The 24961-nt window shown below is 37.9% G+C and overlaps 1 protein-coding gene across 3 annotated transcripts in view; it reads right to left on the bottom strand.

The window, feature by feature from the left end:
- AADAT (aminoadipate aminotransferase) overlaps positions 1-24961 on the bottom strand; it is a 29722-nt gene that overhangs the window by 4472 nt on the left and 289 nt on the right. The window contains exons 2-12 of one of the 3 annotated variants that reach the window (XM_011959617.1): positions 24623-24734; positions 23397-23565; positions 22168-22300; positions 13241-13315; positions 8802-9011; positions 5891-5956; positions 4457-4539; positions 3908-4004; positions 2626-2687; positions 1718-1782; positions 18-124 (exon numbers count right to left, since the gene is read on the bottom strand). In XM_011959617.1, coding sequence (XP_011815007.1) covers positions 18-124; positions 1718-1782; positions 2626-2687; positions 3908-4004; positions 4457-4539; positions 5891-5956; positions 8802-9011; positions 13241-13315; positions 22168-22300; positions 23397-23565; positions 24623-24689 — 1134 coding nt within the window. In that variant the 5' untranslated portion in view covers positions 24690-24734. Of the gene's footprint in view, positions 1-17; positions 125-1717; positions 1783-2625; positions 2688-3907; positions 4005-4456; positions 4540-5890; positions 5957-8801; positions 9012-13240; positions 13316-22167; positions 22301-23396; positions 23566-24610 lie in introns of all 3 variants that reach the window. The other 2 variants (XM_011959615.1, XM_011959616.1) reach the window with 2 other exon arrangements.

The raw sequence follows: 24961 nt of genomic DNA, 5'->3' as shown, positions 1-24961 counted from the left end.
TCGCCTCCCAGTTTTACCCCCATCTTAACGGCTTTTTCTTCAATCAGTTCTTTTACATCATTAATGCCTTTAACTTTAATCCATAAAAACATTCCAGCAGCAGGAACATGCCATTCTGCCAAACCTACAAACAAAAGAAGAGAATAAATGTCTTCCAAAGTGAAGCATTTTGGATGATATCAAAGTGTGTTGTTAAATGGCACAAGTGTAGTAAGTAGAAACTAGTATTCCTAAAAAAGTTCCTTCAATTATAGCATTTTAAAAAATATCATTTTGTGAGCCTTGAAAATTGATGTTCTGGATTTTATTTCAACGAGTTACTGCGGGTGAGGGAGGAAGGGAGAGGTAAGGTGGGCAAGTGATAGCTCACGTGTGCATATTTACAACGCAGTCAGTCTTAGGGTAGTGCAAGAAATCCCACTCACCTCTCCTTCACTTAGAACCATACTTAGACAAACATGGCTATTTCAATTTAGGATTCTTCCATTATTTGTGGATTCTTCCAGCATTACAACAAATCCTATTATTCTTGTAACAGTTTAGATGTCCAGTGGATTAGCGTTTTTATCAGAATGTAATTAATTATGAAAAGAAATACTTAAAATTCAAGAATTCCAGAAGCAGTTGTGGGCTTTATGTTTCACTGAGTATTAGGATACAGAAATCAAAAACAAAGCCTAATGATTTTTGATTTACATTACTATCTTTTTAAAAAAAGAACTTGCTGTTGATCAAAAGTTTTTCTTCAGTACTATTATGCAAAGTGGTAAAATAGTGCTCTTGTCAAAAAGATACTAATTCTGTTTTCTTTTTTTTTTTTGGATGGAGTTTTGCTTCACCCAGGCTGGAGCACAAAGGCATGATCTGGGTTCACTGGCACCTCCGCCTCCCAGGTTCAAGCGATTCTCCTGCCTCAGCCTCCTGAGTGGCTGAGACTACAGGTGCCCGCCATCATGCTCAACTAATTTGTATATTTTTAGTAGAGACAGGGTTGCGCCATGTTGGCCAGGCTGGTCTTGAACTCCTGACCTCAGGTGATTCACCCGCCTTGGCCTCCCAAAGTGCTGGGATTACAGGCATAAGCCACCACATCCGGCCACTAATTCTGTTTTTACCAAGACTTTATAGAAAATAAGATAGGACAGAAATAAGGAATTGTTATTTTTGGTTTACTATTATTTATATCAAAGGCATTTTAGTAATATAATTAAAGCCATGTGATTAATTTGACCTTCATAATAGAAAAATGAATCCAAAACATCTTGTAATCAAGTTAGCAATAGACAATACTACAGAGATAAATGAGGTTAATGATTAGAAGGCAAATAATGTGTCAATGAGACATCTGCCTTTGTACAGTTTAGTTAGAGAAGAAGCATGGTTTGACAATTTTACCCTTTGGCGTAAAATTCTGAAATAACTAAAATTTTTGAAAATAGGTATTATTAAGGTTTAAGTAAGTTAGAGGTTGATTTTTAGATCTTTTTTTTTTTTTTTTTTTAAATCACAAATTCTTTGCAGCAGACAGGTAAAGTGGATAGGAAGGCCTGTGCCCAGGTTTATCAAATGTTGCTTCTAAGATGATTTATGGTGTAATGTTTCCTTAGCAAGAATACTCCTGAACTGTTTCTTTCCCACCAAGATTGTTCGTAATATGCAGTGTTTATCCCCTACTCTTACGCTGTTTATCATGAGGACGGATATACGTTCCACTCACCAGTTAACCACTTGTCTGCAGCTGCCAATATTGCATCCTTCTGGTTACTATAGAAATCAGTAACCCTAGAAGAAGAAAACAATGAAATAGGTGTGCTCAGTACATTGATTGCAGAATCAAAAAAGGCTCCAGAGTCCAGGCTATAAGAATTTGTTTTCTATCTTGATTAAAATGTTGAATGCTCGATAGAAGAATGGAGCATATTTGTTTCACTTGTGATAAATTTAACTGCTGTGTTTTTTCCTTCATTGTAGAATAATTACAAAATAAAAATTCAAAAAGACAAGTCCATTTCTATGTAAAATATGGAACCTAGAAGTAGCAGGATCAATCTTTGTGTTTAGTTGTCTAAATACTGGTTCTCATCACTCAGGATAAAAGACAATACTATTGAAATAATGAATCACTGGTCTGGGAATGCAAATAACCCATTCCTCCTTATTTCTAAATGTCCTAGGAGGTACCATGTTTACACAGCTAAAGTAATCCATAACTTGTACCAGTATACAGACTATTTAGGGAAATTATGTTCACACTCATCTTTACTTGAGCCAAGTCCCATGTCATGTATCCTTCACAATTAATCATTATTAAATAAAATATTTATGTGTATGAATAGTTTACCCACTAAATCATTTAAGTAAGTAAATCCTAACCTGGTGGGAATTTTGGACTACCTTAGGAGTGGGTGGACACTGCTTTCAAACCACACCTTGGATGCTGAGAAGACTTGCTAGGTGAAGAGCTAATAAAATGAATAGACTTTTGACTTATAGTAGACCATTCCTATTGTCTCTCCTTTCCCAGGATACTTAGGAAGGAAGAATAAATCAATACTGTAAGTGATCTGTATTATGTTCACTGGGCTCCTATTTTGTTCATAAATATTTAAAGAAATGATACAATACCTATCTACATGAGCCATGAAACCCTCTTCTCCCCAATCATGTAGAAGCTGTGATATCATGAGCTAAAAGAGATAAAATCAAAAATACCATGTTTCATCCCCTGAAAATATAATTTTTGCCATATATAAAAGCAAATCACTTTTGATTACATGTAAACCACAATAAGATATAACAAGCTGAGCCTAGCTTATATAGTCAGTGATTTAAAACAAATGTCAATTAATAACAATGACAATACTAGTAAAAATAACAAATATTGATACAGTACTTGTTATGTAGCAGGGACTATTGTAAGATACTAATATATTTTACCAAATGTAATCTCCATAGATTTCTATTTTACTAATGAGGCACAAGGGTTAAGTTAACTTTTCTGAGTCCCACAGCCTGAATTCAGTCAGGCTATCCAGCTCCTGACCCGTGCTGTTAATTGCCATACTATACCGCTTCTCTAAATATAAAAATGTACAGTAGATATGTAAAGTTACATGACATATTTGGAGATTTTCTATTTAAAATAGAAATTCTAGGCTGGGCGCAGTGGCTCACACCTGTAATTCCAGCACTTTGGGAGGCCCAGCTGGGGGGATAACCAGAGGCCAGGAGTTAGAGACCAGCCTGGCCAACATGGTAAATGTCTGTCTCTACCAAAAATACAAAAATTAGCCGGGCATAGTGATGTGTGCCTGTAATCCCAGCTACTTGGGAGGCGGAGGCAGGAGAATCGCTTGAACCTGGGAGGCAGAGGTTGCAGTGAGCCAAGGTCATGCTACTGTACTCCAGCCTGGGTGACAGAGCAAGACTCTGTCTCGAAAAAAAAAAAAAGTTTAAAATGTTATAAATTGATAGTGAACTTCTGTTGATAACAGATACAAAAATATGTGAACTTCTGTTGATAACCCATACAAAAAATATGAAAAAAGTCCCCAACTTGGCAAAACATGGGGCCATCTGCACTTTATGGAACATACATCAAACAAGTGTCCTATTCTACGCAGACTTTTCTGTTCTATTCATTCTTACAAGGTTGTGTTACAGAGGGATCCAATAATTTCTCAAAGTTTGTAAGGAAATTTACATATTCTCTTAAATTAATTTTACTTTATTTTAATTAAAATGCATTCCAACCAATTTCTTTAGGAAAGATTAGCATGTCTGCAAAGAAGGCAAACTATGAGTCACTAAACAGGTTTGGAGTTTCTGTTCTCTACCATCTATTTTTTTAAAAACTTCTGATCTGATTACAAAAAAAAAAAAAATCTATTTCCTAAATTGTCCTTACCTGGTTGAAAGTGCTGGGGTGCAATGTTGAAACTTGTATGTGTAAAATAACTCTCTCTATTAAGGGTTTTGGACCAGTTAAAAATCCTATTCTCAACCTATGTCAAAAGAGAAAAGGCACGATATTCCATATTAACAATTATTACATATCACTTTCCTGATTTCATCAGACAGACAATTGTGACCTGGGGACAAAGGGATCTAGATAATTAAAACATTCTAATAAAACTACTTCTTATTTCAAAAATAAATTTAAGTGTGCATTTAAAACAAGATTGACCATGTATTTCCAAATGTGCCCTTTTATACCTGGTATCAAAAACCTGACTGGTCCCACTACAATGTCAGATAAACAGCCAAGAATCTTTGATTATTGGAGGTGAATAAAGTGAAAAAAAGGCCTATGTTAATATTAATAATGAAACTAATATTTTAAGACAAGCAGACTACAAGCATTTTAAATGAAAAAATTTGTCTAGACTAAAAGATACTGAGGTACTGTCTCTGGCTCTATTAGATCTAGCATCAAGTTAGGGACACAGGGTCTTACCCAGAGGAAATGATTTTTGAAAATGAGTCAGCTCTGATGACACGTCCATCAACATCCATGGAAAGAAATGTTGGTACCCTGAACTTAAAATGAAAAATAAAAAATACTGTTGATCTGAAAGCTCCGTTAGTCACTGTATGATTATCCTGAATAGAGAGTAGACAGGAGATGGATTTGTATAACAACAGTACAAATATTCTCTTACCTTTATTTCAACCCTTTAACATGGAATAACAAACAAAGATGCATGTTCTTTTATTAGCATCTGCTTGTCTTCCTGGCTTTTCTGCCAAAAACACACACAAGGGCTTATTATTTGCTTCAGATGCCATTATTATGAACTTAGGGAAACTTCAAACAGGCCCTCTTTGCCCCAGAGGTTGAAATCCAGGATTAACAGACTTACAGGAGGGACTCAAGAAACACTAGTTTGCACACGACTATAATGAAGATGGCCAGCAGCACTCAAGGGTATTCAGAGAGAAAGCTGGTCCTTACGATCGACAGAAGGAAAAATGATGCGAATGAAGATGAGAAATTAGTCAATATGAAAGACTGACTTCAACATTTACTTTAAAAGTAGCTACAAATGAGAAAGGAAATTTGCTGGCACGCTGATGGTGGGAGGCAGGAGGCAAAAGTGATGTTTTAGGAAACCCTGTAGAGAAATAAAGAGTTCTTATCTCTTCCCAGTATATTTAAGGGGCAAGCTGAATCCAAGTGCATGTCCTCTGTGGCCCTGAGAGCAAAGAAAGTGTTGGCTTTTGAAGAATCAGGCTTTGGTCTTACTATTATTATCATCTATCAGAAAAAATCATCATGAAAGTAGCACACATACATAATAGTGTGAGAATCAATCTAAATGCCCATTACTCTGCAGTAAGATCCATGACATAAATGACAGGGTGGCAAATGTGTGGTGTGCTGCCTGTGATGACTCCTCTTGTGTCCATGGGAGACATTGCTAACGGAGCACAGCCCTGTTTCTCCTTCAGCTTGAGCATGGCTTCCTAACCCTTCTCATACATCATTCTAATTGGCCACCACCAAGATGCAGAAGTCGACAGCCAAAGATGAAACTCAGTTCACATCCCTGGGTGATGTTTGAGGAGCTGTGAACTTGGATGTGGAGTTCAAGATGTCCATCAGCCCTGATCTACTGTTTGCCCCAGTGCCTGGTACAGAAAGCCAGCTACTGTTTTGAAGGTAAGTAATTTCTGGAAAGAGCAGTAATAACAAAAAAGAAAGGTACTAATTCCATAATAAAACTGGGAGACTGAAAAGTAAAGTAGTAGCAAATTAATCATAGTTGATTTACTTTCTATGTAAAAGTGGATTAGTTCTGACTCCGCAGTCAGCCTAATATCCAACACAGTGCAGTAACTTACAACAACTTATCTTCTAATAGTGAAATAAGTTCACATCATCACTTACCTTGTTAAATTGGAGAAAATAGTAAGGATCATCTTCTATTATGAGGAAATCATATTTTCTTGCAAGCTAAAAAAGGTTGAGGTAATTATTTCTTAAAGCAATCTATTTCTTAAAAGTTATCTAAAATTAAATTCACTTGGAATTGTAATTCTTTGTACTCATTCAAAAAACTACTGTGTGTCTATTGTCTTAGACAATGAGGATAAAAAGATGAACAAGGCATTAAAGGCTCTTATTCTCATGGAAGTTAGATTCCAGGGGAAAAGACAGCATATACATAAGCCTGTGGATCATGAGCAGAATAAATATTAGATGGGTGGTTTTATTTACTTTCTTTTTTTGAGATGGAGTCTCGCTCTGTCGCCCAGGCTGGAGTGCAGTGGCGCGATCTTGGCTCACTGCAACCTCTGCCTCCTGGGCTCAAGCGATTCTCCTGCCTCAGCTTCCCGAGTAGCTAGGATTACAGGCATGCACCACCACACCCAGCTAATTTTTATATTTTTTGCTAGAGATGGGGTTTCACCATGTTGGCCAGGCTAGTCTCGAACTCCTGACCTCAAATGATCCACCTGCCTCAGCCTCCCAAAGTGCTGGGATTACAGGAGTGAGCCACTGCGCCCAGCTAGATGGGTGGTTTTAAAGTGCTGGGCAGAGCATTACAACAGGTGAGGGAAGAGAGTGACAGGGTGGCTATTTCAGGTTCAATCACTGAGAAGGCCTTCCGGACCAGGTAACATCAGAGCTTAAAATGACAGGAAGGAGTGAGCTGTGCAAATATCAGAAGAATAAGAATCTAGACTGAGGGATGAATGAGGGCAAAGGTGGCAGGATACGCAAAATGCTTGACATGTTCAAGGGTTAAAAAGGACAGTGCGGCTGCCCCAAGTGCAGCAAGAAGAATGATAAGAGAGAAGGCTTGAGAATAGACTGACCATGTTACCTAGCTCTGCAGGGCAGATAAAATAATTTGGGCTTTATTTTAACTGCAAGGAGAAACCACTGGAGCCCGGAGCCCGGCTTTATACTGACATTTCTGCAGGGATGGATGTGGCTGGCTGCTGTGTGAAGAGTGTGACTGGTTAGAGGGCAGGGTGGAATGCAGCTGGTGCAGTGAAGAAGGCATTGGAGGAGTCCAGTGAGGGCAGGCAGGGGCTCAGAAGATGGGGACAGTGATGACAACAGAAAAAAATGGATGGACTTGGATAAGCTCAGTGGTACAGTCCACAGGAGGAACTAGATGTGGGGAATGGGGGGCAGAGGAGGGAAAGACAGGAATAAAGGGTAACCATTCATAGTTGCACTCTTTATGGAGATGGAGAATGTGAGAGGCTGGAGGTCAGAGGTTTGGGGTGGGGCAGTGGAAAATCAGGAGTTCTATTTTGGGCATGTTAAGTGTGAAATGATTATTAGATATCTCTGTGGAGATATCAGTAGAAAGCTGGATACAGAAGCCTGGGGCTCAGGGAAGAGTCACGGGCCAGGCAATGTGGCAGTCATTGTGTATGTAATGGAATAGACAGCCACAAAACTGGACAAGGCTGCCTGGGGGGTATGTAAACAAAGAAGAGAACTCAGGACAGAGCCTGGGAAGTACAAACATAAGAACATGACAGTGTATGTGGTGTGTGTACATATATACGTGTGTATATATATGTGTATATATACATGTGTATATGTGTGTATGTATACATGTGTGTATATACGTGTAAATATGTGTATATATATGTGTATATAGATATACTTACATGTATTATATATGTACTAGATGTGTATATGTGTGTGTGTGTGTGTATGTGTGTGTGTGTATATATATATTTAGAGTTGGAGTCTTGCTATGTTGTCCAGGTTGGTCTCGAACTCCTGGGCTGAAGCGATCCTCCCACCTCAGCCTTCCAAAGTGCTGGGATTACAGGTGTAAGTCACTGCACCCAACCTGAGACAATATTTTGAACCTAAGTTTTCTTTTTTTTTTTGAGATGGAGTCTCGCTCTGTCACCCAGGCTGGAGTGCAGTGGCACGATCTCGGTTCACTGCAAGCTCCACCTCCCGGGTTCATGCCATTCTCCTGCCTCAGCCTCCAAAGTAGCTGGGACCACAGGTGCCCACCACCATGCCAGGCCAATTTTTTGTATTTTTAGTAGAGACGGGGTTTCACTGTGTTAGCCAGTATGGTTTCCTCCTGACCTTGTGATCCACCTGCCTCGGCCTCCCAAAGTACTGGGATTACAGACGTGAGCCACTGCACCCGGCCTGAACCTAAAATTTTCTAAGTAAAAGGAACTGGCTGAAATCTTTCCTATGATTCCACTGGATGTGACTAACTTCTATAGAGTTTAACAAGGGTTTGGTATTTATTTTAAAAAGCTATTTGTAGTAAAAGGTTGGGGGCACAGTCAGGTACATAAAAGAGACTTTCTAAAAGGCACATTTCTCTTATTTTTCAAAGATTTCTGTGGAGCTTAACAGATGTTTGATACTTAAAAAGATGTTTATAGTGCAAAGCTAGGCATCATAGGTATCTCAAAGAGATTTCATAAAAGGGGAGCATGCCTCTTATTTTTAAAGAATTCTTGGTAACCTAAGATGACAAGGAGTAGGAAGCAGAACAGGCAAGTTAACAACACAGAAAAAACGGAAATCAAACTTGGGGTAAAATATTAAATAATCTCATAAAATTTAACATCAGGCCAAGGATGCTATTTCTTTTGTATTAAAACATCTATTATGGGGAAAGAAAAATCTCCTAACTAAGGAAAGATGCAGAAATTTATTGTGTCTAAATTTATTAGGACCCTGAGCATATATGATTTCCTTTTATTAAAAATTATATTCCTTGAAAGCAAAAGGCTAATAAGAAAGGGAGCTTGCATAGTGCTCTTCTAAAAAGTCACAAAGAAACAGGAACATATACCTCATAGATTTCCTTTTTGCGTTCACTTGTTAATGAGTTTCCAGTAGGGTTGTTGCCACTTGGAACAGTATAAAGAAATTTGGGGGTGTTTTTCTGGGGATTCTTTGAATCTTCTGGTTTCCATCTGGAAAGTATGTCTCTTAGGGAATCTGGAACAATCCCATGTTCATCACTGGCAACATTAATAATGTTGCAGCCCAGTGGGTGCAGCTGTTGAGCACAAAAGAAAGCCTGAGTCAGTCATGATTACAAAATGTAAGTGCTATTTTTTTTTCCTTCTAACCAAGAACTTGCTCATTCATACCCATAAAAATATATAAACCTGCATGCAGCTCTCAGCTCCTGAGGGTTGAGGTTATACACTTTTTTTTTTTTTGAGATGGAGTCTTGCTCTATCGCCCAGGCTAGAATGCAATTGTTCGATCTTGGCTCACTGCAACCTCCGACTCCCTGGTTCAGGAGATTCTCCTGCTTCAGCCTCCTGAGTAGCTGGGACTACAGGCGCATGCCACCACACCCAGGTAATTTTTTGTATTTTTAGTAAAGACGGAGTTTCACCATGTTAGCCAGGATGCTCTGGATCTCCTGAACTGGTGATCCACCCTCCTCGGCCTCCCAAAGTTCTGAGATTATAGGTGGTGGTGGGACAATGAATGGGATGAGCAGATCACCAAGCAGTACAGTAGAATTTCCATATTTTACCAATTGCTAAGGCTGTACTGGCATGTACTGGCATTGCTTATAGACTTAGCTTTATACAAATTTGTGGAATCTCATTCATGGTTGAGCATTAAAATAAACAAAAGGAACTTAAGAAATAATAATTGAATGAGGTTCTAAAAAAATTGCAAATGAAAAGCAAACACTCTTTTAGCAGTCAAATGTAGAATTATGCATAAAAAAGAACAATTCAGATCCTCCTTATGACAAATTTAAAAGGCCTTAATCTTATCATGCACATCTACCATGAATAAAGCAAATCAATACTGCGCCATACAATAAACGCATACTGCTTATTAGCATACTTCCTCAAAGCTTGGCATATAGCTTCTGTTTTTCTGTTTGGGTATGTGAAAACGTCTCTGTGTGTGTATATACACGCTTTGTAGGTAGACGCTGGTTTTATATTCACAGGCATTAAGTAATCTTAAATCTTAGGAGTTTAGGAAAGTAAATTGTGGGTATCCAATCACTAAGAAAAAGTAATTATTTTATTTTAGTTTTTTTATTGTGGTAAAATTGTTGCCATTTTAAGTCTTTTTTTTTTTTTTAAGCGATAAATTTTTTTTTTAAGCGACAAGGTCTCACTTTGTTGCCTGGGCTGAAGTGCAGTGGTGCAATTATGGCTCCCTGTAATACCATGCTCCTGGGCTCAAGTGATCCTTCCACTTCTGCCTTCTGCCTGGCTAATTAAACAAACAAAAAAACTTTGTAGACACGTGCTTTGCTATGTTGCCCAGTATGGTCTCGAACTCCTGACCTCAAGTAATCCTTCAGCCTCGGCTTCCCAAAGTGCTGGGATTACAGGCGTGAGCCACCTCGTCTAGTTCATTTTAACTATTTTTAGGAGTACAATTCAGTGCCATTAATTACATTCACAATGTGTGCATCCATCACCTCTATTTCCAAAACTTTTTCTTCACCCCAAATAGAGACTCTGTACGTATTAATCAATGACTCTCCATTCTCTACTCTTCCCAGCCACTGGGAACCACCCATCTACTTTCTATCTCTATTAATTTGTCTATTCTAGATGTTTCATATAATTGGAATAATACAATATTTGTCCTTTTGTGTCTAGCTTCTTAAAGTTAAAATGCTTTCAAGGTTCATCCATATTGTAACATGTAACAGATCTGTGTTCCTTCTTATGGCTGAATAATACTCCATTGTATGTATATAACACATTTTATTTATCCATTCATCCACTGATGGACACTTGAGTTGCTTCTATCTTTTGGCTATTGTAAATAATATTGCAATGAACATTTGTATACAAGTATCTGTTTGAGTCCAAGTTTTCAATTCTATCTGGGTATATACCCATGAGTGGAACTGTGGGTCACACGGTAATTCTATTTTAATTTTCTGAGGAACTGACAAACTTTCCCACAGTGGCCATACCATTTTACATTTCCACCAGCAATGAATGAACCCAGTTTCTTCACATATTCACTATTTTTTTAAAAAAATAATAGCCATCCTGGTATGTGTGAGGTAGTATCTCACAGTAGTTTTGATTTGCATTTCTCTACTTAAAAAAATTTTTTCCCCAAGCCTGAGTCTTGCCAAATAATCAGACTGCAGGTACAGCTGTCACACATTGTAGAGTACTAACCACTACACGATCATGGAACTTGCAGCTTTCATATGCTGATTTATGTTGCTTTGCATTTCTCTAATCACTAATGATGCTGAGCATCTTTTTATGTGCTTATTGGTCTATCACACATGTTCTTCAGACTAATGTCTATTTAAGTCCTTTGTCCATTTTTAAATTGGGTTGTTTATCTTTCTGTTGTTGAGTTGTAGGAGTTCTTTATATGTTCTGGATATTAAAGCTTTATCAGATATATTATTATAAATATTTTCTCCCATTGTATAGACTCTTTTTTCACTTTTTTCATAATGTCCTTTGATACACAACCACGTTTAAATCTTCAAGTCCAATTTATCTATTTTTGTGGTGGTTGTTCATATTTTTGTTCATATCTAAAAAATCCACCAAATCTTAGGTCATCAAAATTTGCCCTTATGTTTTCTCCTAAGTGTTTGTAGTTTTAGCGCTTATATTTATGTCTTTGATCCATTTTGAGTTAAATTTTCATATGGTGTGAGGTAAGGGTCCAAGTTCTTTCATATGCATGTGGAAATCCAGTTGTCCCAGCACCACAGTTGAAGAGACTACCTTTTCCCCCACTGAATGATCTTGGCACCCTTACTGAAATCAATTGGATTTGTGGGTTTATTTCTGGATGCTCAGTTCTATTCTGTTGGTCTATATGATTGTCTTTATGCCAGTACCACATTGTTTGATTACTGTAGCTTTGCAGTTTTGAAATTGGGAAGTGAGGGTCTTCCAAATTTGTTCTTTTTCAAGATTATTTTGGCTATTTAGGTCCTTTAAACTCACATCAATTTAAGGATTGGCTTTCCTATTTCTGCAAAAAAAGGCTGTTGGCATATCGATAGGGATTGTATTGAATCTGTAAATTGCTTAGGGTAGTATTATTATCTTAACAGTAGTAAGTCTTACATTCTATGAACAGTGGAAGTCTTTCCATTTATTTGAGTTTTGCTTAATTTCTTTCAGCAAAATATTTCAGTTTTTAATGTACAATCTTCCACCTCCTTTGTTAGATTTATTCCTAGGTATTTTATTCTTTTGGATGCTATTACAAATGGAATTGTTTTATATATTGCTTTATATGTTGATTTTCATAAAAATAATATAAAATATAAAAAAAAAAGAGAATCTATGAAGTTGGAATCAACACAGCATAAAGGTCATCTCATTCAATTCCCCTATTCTAAGCTAGAATTACGTTTGTCGTATTTGTGTTAGGTGGCAGTCAAAAGTAACTGAGCACCTACAGTGATGGGCAATGTTTTAACCTCTTATGAAGTCCGGTAAGGCCGACGGTGAGCAAGTTCTTATATAGAGCTGAAATTGTTTCCCTGTGGTTCCAGTTCTATTAATCTAAGGTCATGTACAAATAAATCTAATTCTTTTGTTACATGACTAAATTCTATGTATTTGAGGACAGTTTTCATGCCTCTCTTGAGTCTTTTCTTTCTGGGGAAAATAGCTCCAGTTCCTACAACATTCATCATATGGTATGGTTTCCAATTCCCTATTTACTCTGACTATCTTTCTCTGAACATGCTCCAGTTGTGGACATTTCTTTCTTAAAGTAGACTGCCCCAAACAAACCTAATTCTCAGCAATGTGCTCTGACCAGTGCAGAGCAGAGTCAGATCATCAGCTTCCTTATTCTGTATATCACAGTTCCACGGATCTAACTTTGGAGTGGAAAGTCCTAATTATACCATATTAGTATACTAAACTGACATATAACATGGTTGTACTTATGCATATGGTAATAAGATAGTAATAAAAAATAAATTTTTGTAATTTAAGTTACATTTAAAGTGAAATATTAAGAGAATTGGACATGATTTTGTATAACCTAATTTTAACGCCTATACATTTGGATTTTTAAAAAGAAATGTATAAAGAAGAGGGTACATTTAACATATTTTGTATATATAATTTAAGATTATCCTGCTTATGGATAAAAGATGCTACTTCATTTTTCTGTGTATAGATTATTCTAAAGTTAATAAGATATTATTATAAAGTTATTATAAAACTTTTATTATAAGTTTTCTTCTTATTTACTACAACAGAGTTGCCTTTTGTAAAAATGTATACTCACACTTTGAAGAGTTCCTGAATAAGCAGGTTCATCTAGGAGGACATTATCTCCAGGGTTAATGATCATTTCAAACACCTAACAAAAGAAGCAATAGGTTAGCTTTTTAGCATAGGTTAGTACTGTTTCCATGCTCAGAAGCCCACTTTTTAGTTTGAGCTCACATGATTCTAGAGTAAGAATTAATTGTTTATAAAGGGCCAAACAGTAAACATTTTGTGGATCATAGTATTTCTGTTGCAACTACTCTGCCTCTATAGTGAAAAAGCAGGTATAGACAATATATAAATGAATGGGTGTGACTGCGTTTCAACAAAACTTTATTTACAAAATTTGATGAAGGGCTGGATTTGGCTCTCAAACCATAGTTTGCCAACTCCTGTTCCAGAGTAAGGTGAACAGAGGTTTGGCTCCTAACATTCATTCATTCCTTTCATTGCTTCTTTGAAAATCTGTTAAATGTTTACTATAAGCCAGGCCTGTGTAAAGTGTCAGAGAAAAAATACCAAGCAAAATGACATGGTTCTTACTCTCATGGAGCTACTGGTCCACTGGGAAAGCTAGACACCAATTAAATAACTACCCAATAAATGTGCAATTAAAAACAGTGGTAAGTGATATTAAGTACAGATGCACAATGACATAAGAGCTCATTGTAGGAAGACCTAGGCATTGAAGGAACTCAGGGAAGGCATCCTGGAGGAACTGATGAGTTGGTGTAGGGGGTGACAATAGTTACATTTGAAAAGCCAAAATAATTATGTGTCTTGAGGCAGAAGGTAGAGAAAAGAGTGGTGTGAGATCAGACAGAAGTGGGCAGAGACCAACCATGTAGGTATTTGAGCCAAGGGAAGGAAGTAAGGATTTTAAGAAAAGAGTGGGGAGGGAGAGTCGCATGATCAGATACTCATCTTGAAAAGATCAATCTGGCTGCAGTATGAAAGAATAAAAGAAGGGTGAGAATACGTGTGGAAAGTTTGGAAAGTTTTTAGGATTGTTTGGGAAGTTACTGCCTCAGTCCTGGAAACAGATAAGGGTCATCTTAAAGTACAGTGGTGACAGTGGAATTGTAGAGAAGAACTGAGAGGTATTAGGAAAAGAAAAGTAATGGAACATGATTATGGACAATAGGAAAATGAGGAAGAGGAGGTGTCAAGAATGATGCCTAGGTATTTGGTTATGGAACTCGATAGACGGTGGGGGTGGTGCTATTCACTGAAACGCAAAACCAAAAAGCCATCCTTATCTGAGTGAGAGGATGATTTGTTTTAGTGTGAGATGCCTTTGAAACATCCTGTGATGATGTCAGATGGATAGATGGACAAATGGATTTGGAAGGAGCTTGGAAGTTACTGGCATATGGTTGATCATGTGAATGTAAATGGAGATACCCAGGAAAAGTACATAGACTAAGGAGAGATGTTCAAGGACGGAGCTACAGGGAACTCCAATAAATAATGGCTGGGTAGAGGAGGACACTGCAAGGAAGGCAGGGCAAGTGGGCTGGAGGATAACCACACAACATGCTACTGAGAGAGCTGGAGGAGAACAGTGTTTCCAAAAGGGCGGGCGAGACTTCCAGTTCCAAAATGGTGGCGTAGAAGCAAGTTGGCTTCATTCCCTCCCACAAAACCACTAACAAGTATACAGTGCTAAAATTTTCACCAGAAACAACCCAGAACTCAAACATGAGGATGAGTCAGTTCCTAGGACTATAGAGAAGTGAAAAAACTCTGAGCAGAGCAGATGGTAAGAAAAACATACTTCTGCATCTAGGATACTCCTCCTCCCAATTCTGCCTGGCACCAAGCACATGGAAAATCTCCCCCTAACTCATGGCTTCTACACCAGAAAAAGTGAGATTGAGGTGGCCAAGAGTTTCCCCACCATCTTTGGTTCCCTGGCAGGAGTCCTGTCCTTGCCTTAACCCTTGGGAAGCATCATGATTGACTGGAGGAAAAAACATCCCTGAGGAAACGCAGAGACAAAATGGGGAGGCAGGACTACAATCCCAAGCCCTGGAAACTCTGCACTGTAACTCAGCAAAAAGGGCATGCCAAATCAGAGTGATTGTTCAGCAGCACCACACTGCAGGAGGAATGCTCCAGAGGTTCCTGGGTATAATTATTTTGCTAGCCATCTTATGCCAATGGAATAAATCCTTTGGGACCTCCCTGATTTGGGACAGGCTATTCTCGAATTATTTACTAAACCTGGGCTTAAGGTGCTACCTACGAAGATGCCAACAAGGAAGCAGTGACCCAGCAACAGAGATTTACTAGGCAAATATATCCAATAAAAAGCAAAGCAAGCCAGACAAAACAAACAAAAAACTAGAATAAATAACTAATCCTTCAATGCAAAAAGCAGATGTATACCTACAAGAAACAATAGCAAACAGGAAACCATGACCTCCCCAAAATGACATGGCAACAATCCAGTGACTGATCCTAACAAGATGGCAATTTGTAAGCTCTTTGACCAAAAATTCAAAATAGCAGTTTTAAGAAAACTCAGGGCCGGGCGCGGTGGCGCACACCTGTAATCCCAGGACTTTGGGAGGCCAAGGCGGGTGGATCACGAGGTCAAGAGATCAAGACCATCCTGGCTAACACGGTGAAACCCCGTCTCTCCTAAAAATACAAAAAGTTAGCTGGGCGTAGTGGCGGGTGCCTGTAGTCCCAGCTACTCAGGAGGCTGAGGCAGGAGAATGGTGTGAACATCATCTGACATCACACCACTGCACTCCAGCCTGGGCGACAGAGCGAGACTCCGTCTCAAAAAAAAAAAAAAAAAAAGAGAAAAGAAAACTCAGTGATCTTCAAGATAAGTCAGAACAGCAATTCAGAAATTTATCAGAGACATTTAACAAAGAGATTGAAATAATAAAAATAAAACATCCCAGACATTTTGGAACTGAGAAATACTGAACTCAGAATTGTTGAACTGAGGAACTCATTAGAGGCTCTCAAAATCAAAACGGACCCAGCAGAAGGAAGAATCAGTAAGCTTGAAGATTGGCTATGTGAAAATACAGTCGGGGAAAAAAGAAAAAAGCACAAAGAATGCCTACAAAATATAGAAAATTACCCCAAAAGACTAAATCTAACAATCATTGGTCTGCAAGAGGAAGGTGAGCAAAAGCAAGGAGTACAAAGCTTATTTAGAGAAATAATAACAGAAAAAGTTTCTAAAACTTGAGACAGATAAATATCCAGGCCACAAAAGAAGGTCTGAGAACATCAAACAGATTCAATCCAAATAAAACTACCTCAAAGCATATAAGAATCAAACTCTCAAAGGCTAAGGACAAACAGAAGATATGAAAAGCAACAAGACAAAAGAAGAAAATAATATATACATGAGCTCTAATTTGTCTTGCAACAGACGTCTCAATGGAAACCGTACAGGCCAGGAAGAAGAGATATGGCATTTTCAATGTGCCCAAAGAAAAAAGTTGCTGTCTAAGAATATTGTTTTATTTTAATTGATTGATTGATTGAGATGGGGCTTCGCTATGTTAACCAGGCTGGTCTCGAACTCCTGGCCCCAAGCAATTTTCCCATCTCAGCCTCCCAAAGTACTGGGATTACAGGTGTGAGCTACCGTTCCCGGCCCATCCAAGAATATTGTACACTTGATCTTAGCCAGAAGGCTGAGAAGCGATCATCCAAGAATACTGTATCCAGCAAAATTATCCTTCAAATATGATGGAGAGATAAAGTCTTTCTCAGACAAACTAAAGCTGAGAAAATTTACCACCACCAGATGGTATGAAAAATGCTAAAGGGAATTCTTCAACCTGAAATAAAAAAGTACTAATGTGCAAAAGAAAACTTTTCAAGGTAAAAATCCCACTGGTAAAATTAAGTACGTGGATAAACCCAGAATACTCTATGATTGTAATTATGGTGTGTGATCCACTCATAATTCTCATGTGAAGCCCAAACGACAAATCGATCAAAAACATTAATAGCTACAGCAACCTGTTAAGATAGGTAATACGTAAATTGAGATATCTCAAAGTCAAAATGTGCAGGGAATGGAGTTAAAGAATAGAGGATTTTTTTGTGTGTGTTTTTTGCATTGGTTTGCTTCTCCAACATAAGATAAGTTGATCCAAGATAAGTTGTTTACTCTTTAAAATAACTTTTTATATCAATAAATTTTTTTTTGTAAGCCTCATGGTAACCACAGTACAAAAACGTATAATTGATTCACTAAAAATAAAGAGCAACAAATTTCATAATAGTACCAGAGAAAATCACTTAACCACAAAGGAAGACAGTAAGAAAGGAAGAAAAGAAGAGAGGAGTCTCAAAACAAGCAGAACACAAGCAACAAAATGCCAGTAGTAAGTCCTAATGCATCAATAATAACACTGAATGTAAACGGTCTCCATTCTCCAATTAAAAGGCATAGAGTGGCTGAGTGGATAAAGAAACAAGACCCAATCACATGCAGCCTACAAGAAACCTACCTCACCTATAAAGACACACAGTCTGAAAGTGAGGAGGTGGAAAAACATATTCCATGCAATTGGAAACCTAAAAAGAGTAGGTGTAGCTACACTTACGTAAAATAGACTACAAATCTAAGATTGTAAAAAGAAATAAAGAAGGTCACTATCTAATGATAAAGGGGTCAATTAGGCAAGATAATGTAACAATTATAAATATATATGCACCCAACACCATACCTCCCAAGTATATAAAGCAAGTATTAATAAATATAAAGGGAGAGACAGAATGCAATACAATAATAGTAGGAGACTTTAACACTTCACTCTCAGTAATAAACAGATTATCCAGACAGAAAATCAACATAAAGAAACAGTGAGGTAAAACTACACACTAGATCTAACAGACCTAATAGACATTCACAAAAATATTCAACCAACTGCTGCAGCATATACATTCTTTTCATCAGCACAATGAAGAGTCTGCAGAAGAGACCATACCTCAGGCTATAAAACAAGTTTGAACAAATGAAAAAAAAAAAACAAATCTTATCAAATATCTTTTCTGACCACAATAATAAAACTAGAAATCAATAACAAGAGGAACTTTATAAAATATGCAAACACATGAAAATTAAACAACGTGCTCCTGAATGGGTCAATGAAAAATTAAGAAAGAAATTAAAATTACTGAGATAAATGAAAATGGAAACGCAATATACTAAAATTTGTGGAATACAGCAAAAGCAGTAGTAAGAGGAAAGTTTATAGCAATAAATGCCTGTATCAAGAAAGTAGAAAGACTTCAAATTAACAACCTAATAATGCACTTCAAGGAACTAGAATAACCTACAGGATAGGAGAAAATATTTGCAAACCACCCACCTGACAAGGGATTAACAACTCAATAGCAAAAACCTCAAATAATCCCATTAAAAAAGGGGCAAAAGATCTTAACAGACATTTCTAAAAGAAGACATAAAAATGCCCAAAAGGCATTTAAAAAGTTCAATATTACTAATGCAATCAGAAATGCAAATCAAAACCACAATGAGATACTACTACCTCACCACAGTCAAAATGGCTAGCTTCAAAAAGACAAGTACTAACAGATGCTGATGAGGGTAGAGAAAGGGGAACCCTTGTACACTTTGATAGGAATGTAAATTGGTACAGCCACTATGGAGAACAGTACAGAGGTTCCTCAAAAAACTGAAAATATAACTACCATATAATCCTGCAATCCCACTGCTGAGTATACATCCAAAACAAAAATATCAATGTATCAAAGCAGTATCTGCACCTCCATGTTTATTATAGCACTTATTCACAATAGCCAAAATATGGAACCAACCTAAGTGTCCATCAGCTGACGAATGGAAAAGGAAAATGTGGTATACACACAATGGAATATTATTTAACCATAAAAAAGGAATAAAATCCTGTCATTTGCAGCAACGTGGATAGAACTGGAGGTCATTATGTTAAGTGAAATAAGCCAAGTACAGAAACACAAATATTGCATGTTCTCCCTCATCTGTGGGAGCTAAAACAGTGGATCTCATAAGGATAGAGAGTAGATTGCTGGTTACCAGAGGATGGAAAGGACATGGGGGAGATAGGGTGAAAGAAAAAATAAATATAAATGTACTTATTACCACTGAATTGTATACTTAAAAATGGCAAGGATAGCAATTTTATATATATATTTTATGGCAATAGAAAAAATTAAAAATTAATTTAAAAAAATAAAATGGATAGGGAGATCAACAGTGTTAAAGGTATTTCTAGGTCAAGTAATAGAAGGTTTGACAAATCTTTGGAAATTATGTGGATAACATGATTTCTACTACAATCACTAGAGCCAGGCAATAGATTTTTCCAGCCTAAATCAAAGGGATCTATTATGACTAAATCATACATAAGTCACAGAATAATTGCTTCTTAACATGTGATGTTTCACAATCCCCAGTTTGAGTCCTTTTTCCTATCATTTTATCAACCCACATCTCATCACAAACAGTAGGGCCATTATCAATTGAGATAGAAGACTTGACTTTTGTTTCCCAATTGGTCTGTGATGTTCAGTTTATCTTTTCCTTATGAGCTTTTGGCATCTTATGACAAACAGTATCCTCCTCTGAAAAGTTTCTAATTGACTTAAGCTTTACAAGACATCCTAGGACCAAAGGAATCACTTGGGTGGCATGCACATATTAACAGATCAAAGGAAAACCTAATTAGCGTTGATCCTTGAACAACATGGATTTGAACTGCACAGGTTCACTTATACACACAGTTTCTTTTGCCTCTGCCTCCCCTGAGACAGCAAGACCAACCCCTCCTCTTCCTCATTCTCCTCAGCCTAATCAACATGAAGATGAGGATGGAGATCCACTTAATGGTAAATATATTTTCTCTTGCTCATGACTTTCTTAATACCATTTTATTTTCTCTAGTTTACTTTATTGTAAAAATATAGTATACAATACATATAAAATACAAAGTATGTGGTAACTGACTATATTATCAGTAAGGCTTCTGGTCAAGAGTAGGCTATTAGTAGTTATGTTTTAGAGGAGTCAAAAGTTATATGCAGATTTTCAACTGCATGGAGTCATTGCCCTTAAATCCCTGTGTTGTTCAAGGGTCAACTGTAAATATATTTTCCACATCAGTTAAGGGACATACAAATTTCAAATATATTAAATTAGAAGGGAAGACTGTTTATCATCCGGGAGCATTGTTTAAAAGATGAGAGAGAAATACAGGAGCCTAAAATAACATGAATCCTGGAGAACAACGTGGAAGAAATATTAAACCAGATACATATTAGTGCCCCTGTAATAAGCATGTCTGTAAGTAGTAAGTTACTGACGTATTTAGCCATCTGTGCTGTCTTCCTTCTTTGTATAACTGGTGCTGTGATGGATAAAGAAGAAACTGTCTTAAGCAACTTTCTGGAAGAAAAAGTCCATAGCACCCTTTCTTGAGGAAAGAATTTCATTGAAAAATACTCTTATATCATTTTATACAATCACAAATGTTTCTCTTCAAGCAAAGACTCAAACACTAGCTAATTCTTTTACTTTTCCTAATTATATACAAAAAAGGTAAGTTTTTTTTTAAGTTTTAAAAACTTTAAAAAATGTTTTCACTACTGTAACTCATTATTTCATAACAATAATTTAATTAAAATTCATTAAAGCAAACCAGATTACAGTTTTCATATTTCCATGAAAAAGAAAATACTCTGGTTTCAGATAAAGATAAATGGGAGTCAGAGATTAATCTAGATCTGAGAATGAATATAGAGAATCTTATTATTCATGGAAAACAAAGGAGAAAATATACCAGCACTTTGGGAGGCCAAGGTGGGCAGATTGCTTGAGCCCACAAGATCAAGACCAGCCTGTCTAACATGGCAAAATAATATAAAAATTAGCTAGGCATATTGGTGTGCACCTGCAGTCCCAGCTACTTGGGAGGCTAAGGTGGAAGAATTGTTGGAGCCCACGGATGTCGAGACTACAGTGAGCCGTGATTGCGCCACCGCACTCCAGTCTGCATGACAGGGTGAGACCCTGTCTCAAAAAAAAAAAAAAAACAAAAAGAAAAAAGAAAAGAAAATAACAGATTAAACTGAGGACCACAGATGTGGTCTCTTTATTGTGGCAACTAACCAGTGGTGTTTACATCTGTGGAGTTCCTGGAACCCAGAAGGGAAGAAGATGGACTAACTAATGCCACGAGGAGAGGGAGAGAGAGAACCAATCCATGTAAGAAGTCAGAGATACAGACATATAAATAGATCTAGAGAAATGCACCCAAGAGGGGGACAAGATACAAGCAGTGGCAAGCACAGAGATTCCATAGACAGATATGCAAAGGAATATAAATATTTTTATCTCAGGAATATGAAGGTATGCCCTCTAAAAAATTTAAAAATCGTATTGAAATTTCCTAACTATAGGCAGAAATCAAATGTAACTTGAATTTTTGAGCCAGATGAAATTAAGCAGTGTTCACTAAGCTGTTGGTAGGAGTTGAGTACTCCCTTAGTGGGAATCCTGCTTTAATGGTTAATAGGTCTGGATAACTGACCACATGCTCTGTATTTAATATTTAACAGATTAGGCTAGCGAATGATGTTAAGAACAGATAATTTTTCAAAGTCCTTGTGTTCACAATGAGGAAAATTAAGGGGAAATATTGGTAGATCAACCTACAATATTTCCACCTGGCTTTTGCTTACAGTCAACATCCCCTACCCACCCTAGGCCATCCACGGCCACAACTGCTCCCACCCGCATCCTATGACTTGTCTTTTAGTTCCCTGTTTATAATTCTAGGTGAAGACAAGAAAGACTACCAGTAATCCATAAAATATGATTCTCTGTGGTTGAGAGAGGACTATAGAAATGAATGCTTCCAATTCCCCATTTTGGCTGAGTTTTCCTTTCAGTCTTACCTTACAAAGACCTTGTTGGCTGCCAGATGTGACACATAGGTCCATTTGTCCTTGACTGGGTGGGTAATGGACAGTAGGAGGATTATGCAATTTTATTTGTAACTGTTTTAGCCAGGACAAAAGCTCTGGAATTCTAAAGCATAAAATGTATTTTTAAATTCATAGTAGTAAAAATCATAGTAATAGTAGTAGACAGGAAATAATAAATGACAGCTTTATCAAGCACTTTGTACACTCAATTAAAAAACCCTCAAATGCTTTTTGCCAGTATTAATATTCCTATTTAAAAGATAGGCAGTAGACTTAGAGATTAGGAAATTCCCATAAGTCAATCAGCCAGAAATTCTCATAAAGTCAATTATGTAATCAATGAGCTGAGATTTGAATCTACATCTTTCTTATTCCAAACCTGAAGTTTTTAGAGTAATCATTGCATAATCGATTCTTTGTTCTCTCTAGGAAGAGTTCTATGGCTATCTAGAAGTTCAGGCTCAATAAGTTGCTTGTATTACGGAATGTTCGAATAAGACTATGTATATTTAACATATTATATAACTAATACATGTATACATGAATAACATATTTCAATATACTTTTCAATCACAGAACAAAGAAGGTTTTAATAAAGTATAATTTATAGATTCTCCATAAATTATCCTTTATCACTGGAAGAAGACCAGCTAAAGAAAGTCATCAGATACGTTTCAGCTTGCCTTTAAGAAATTAAAGACATTTGAACCCACGAGGGCAATGTATTTGCATGGCTGCTTGTTTAGAAAAGGAATATAATTATTAAAAATTTGCCTGGGGACTTAAAAAGTTGCTGCCTCCTGGATCTTCCATTTCTTCATTTCTCCTGATATGTTTTTTTCACCTGGATATCTTCTCATTTTTTTGGACTCAGCTCTAATGGTATTTCCTTCTAGAAGCCTTCTTGGTCATTTGCAATTGAGAAGCAATCACTGAGGAGTGTTCAGCATTCAATATCCTTTCTGCTTTTAATTATCTTTGAAAACCTTTCTCCAGACCATCCTAACTACTGAATACTCACTTGGTTAATATTCAATGAGCAAGTGAGTATTTGGTCACTGAATGACCAAATGAGTTAATGGCCTTAGAATGTTTATTTACGGGCCTTAGAATATTTCTTTAATATTCTTTATCAATGGGCCTTAGAATATTTGTCATGAAAATGAGCCAATAAAATTATGTTAAGTATTGATACTTACCCAGCACTCGGAGAATACTGAAGTGCTCTCTTCATCATCTCTTCTCCAAATTCGATGGTCTTTCCATTTTCCACAGTGATTACAGCAGTCTTAAAAGGAAACATGTTTGGATTCGGTAAGCCACCAGCTAAGGAGATCATCGATTTTGGTCCTCTGCTCGATATTTCAGCTACAATACACATAGAAGAGAAGAAACAATTTCACTGAAGATTGTTATAAGCAGATAGTTACGCATGCATTATAATCAATAAAACTATAAAGTTTAACAATTTCTAGTGATAGAATGTGCTAGGGTCTAAATGTTGGTGTTCCCCCCACATTCATACTTGGAACTTAATACTAATGTGATAGTTGTAAGAGGTGGGGTCTCTAGAGGTGATTAGGTCAGGAGGGATCCACCCTCCTGAATGGGATTGTTGCATTTATAAAAGAAGGCTGAGGGAATGCCCTTGGCCCTTCTGCCATGTGAGGACACAGGTTCCCCCTTCTACCACGTGAGGAAGCAGCAAGAAGCCTCTGTCTATAAGGAAGGGCTCTCACCAGATACAGAATCTGCTGGCACTTTGATCTTAGACTTCCTAGCTTCCAGAACTGTGAGAAATAATTCTATTGTTTATAAATTACCCAGTTTGTGGTATTTGTTATAGCAGCCTAAATGGACTAAGACAAATGCTAGTCTAAAATAAACATACAGAACAACTTTTTGTGGGCCGCCTCACCTGTGGAGGGACTAAAGAATGAAGGTGACCAAAGAGAAGGCAGAGGGATCAGGAAGACAGCAAAGGGCCACAACAGCAGAAGCCCTCCTCCACTTAGCCCCGACCTGTCTGTGAGCTTCATGGCCCACCCCTACCTCTCCCATTTACCTGGCCCTCTCCACTGCACACCCATCTGCACGCTGTGCCTGCCCCTTCTCAGCTTCCCAGGAAGAGCCTTTCTCGATAGCACGCCCCCTCCCTTCCAAGGCCGTGCCCCTCAGCAGTCTGCGCCTCTCTCTACAGCTGCTCGGACTCTGCTCCAGCAGAAATACCCGCCTTCCGTTTCAGCCCGAGTTCTTTGAGAACAAAGGCTCTGCCTATTTCATTTCTGCACGCAGAGTCTGGCTCAACGCGAGCGTGCACAGGGGTATGCACGGATGCAACCAAGCGGTGGCTTGCTAGGGAACCCTCAGAGGCTGTGCGAGGATTGTCCCACCCCAAAGGAGTGATGGTCGCCCCGTTTCTCACTCGCGCTCCGGATGGGAGAAGGGTTTCTGGCTGCGCTCGCTGCCGTGATGAACCGTGCGTAATTCATGTCTCTGACAGCCAAGCATCAAGCTTCCTCTTCAGTGGCTGAGGACTAGAAAAACCAAAGAGCCTCGTCAAGTCCTGCCTGCTAACTTCCTCACTCTGGCAACGCCAACGCGAGCTGTCCCCCCGCTGCGTCTGGCTTCCCGCGCGCAGTGCCCGGAGAACGCCGCCGAAACTCCCCGGCTGGACGCTGCGTTCGGTCTCCGGGTCCTAAACGGGTCTGGGGCTGGTGGCGAGCCTGGCAAAGTCCACGCCGCACGCGCTCCGGCGGCCGCC

The sequence above is a fragment of the Colobus angolensis genome, unplaced genomic scaffold, assembly GCF_000951035.1.
Source record: "Colobus angolensis palliatus isolate OR3802 unplaced genomic scaffold, Cang.pa_1.0 Scaffold5, whole genome shotgun sequence".
Lineage (NCBI taxonomy): Eukaryota > Metazoa > Chordata > Mammalia > Primates > Cercopithecidae > Colobus > Colobus angolensis.
The sequence above is the reverse complement of the archived record's forward strand: the minus strand, read 5'-3'. Positions and strand labels throughout refer to the sequence as shown.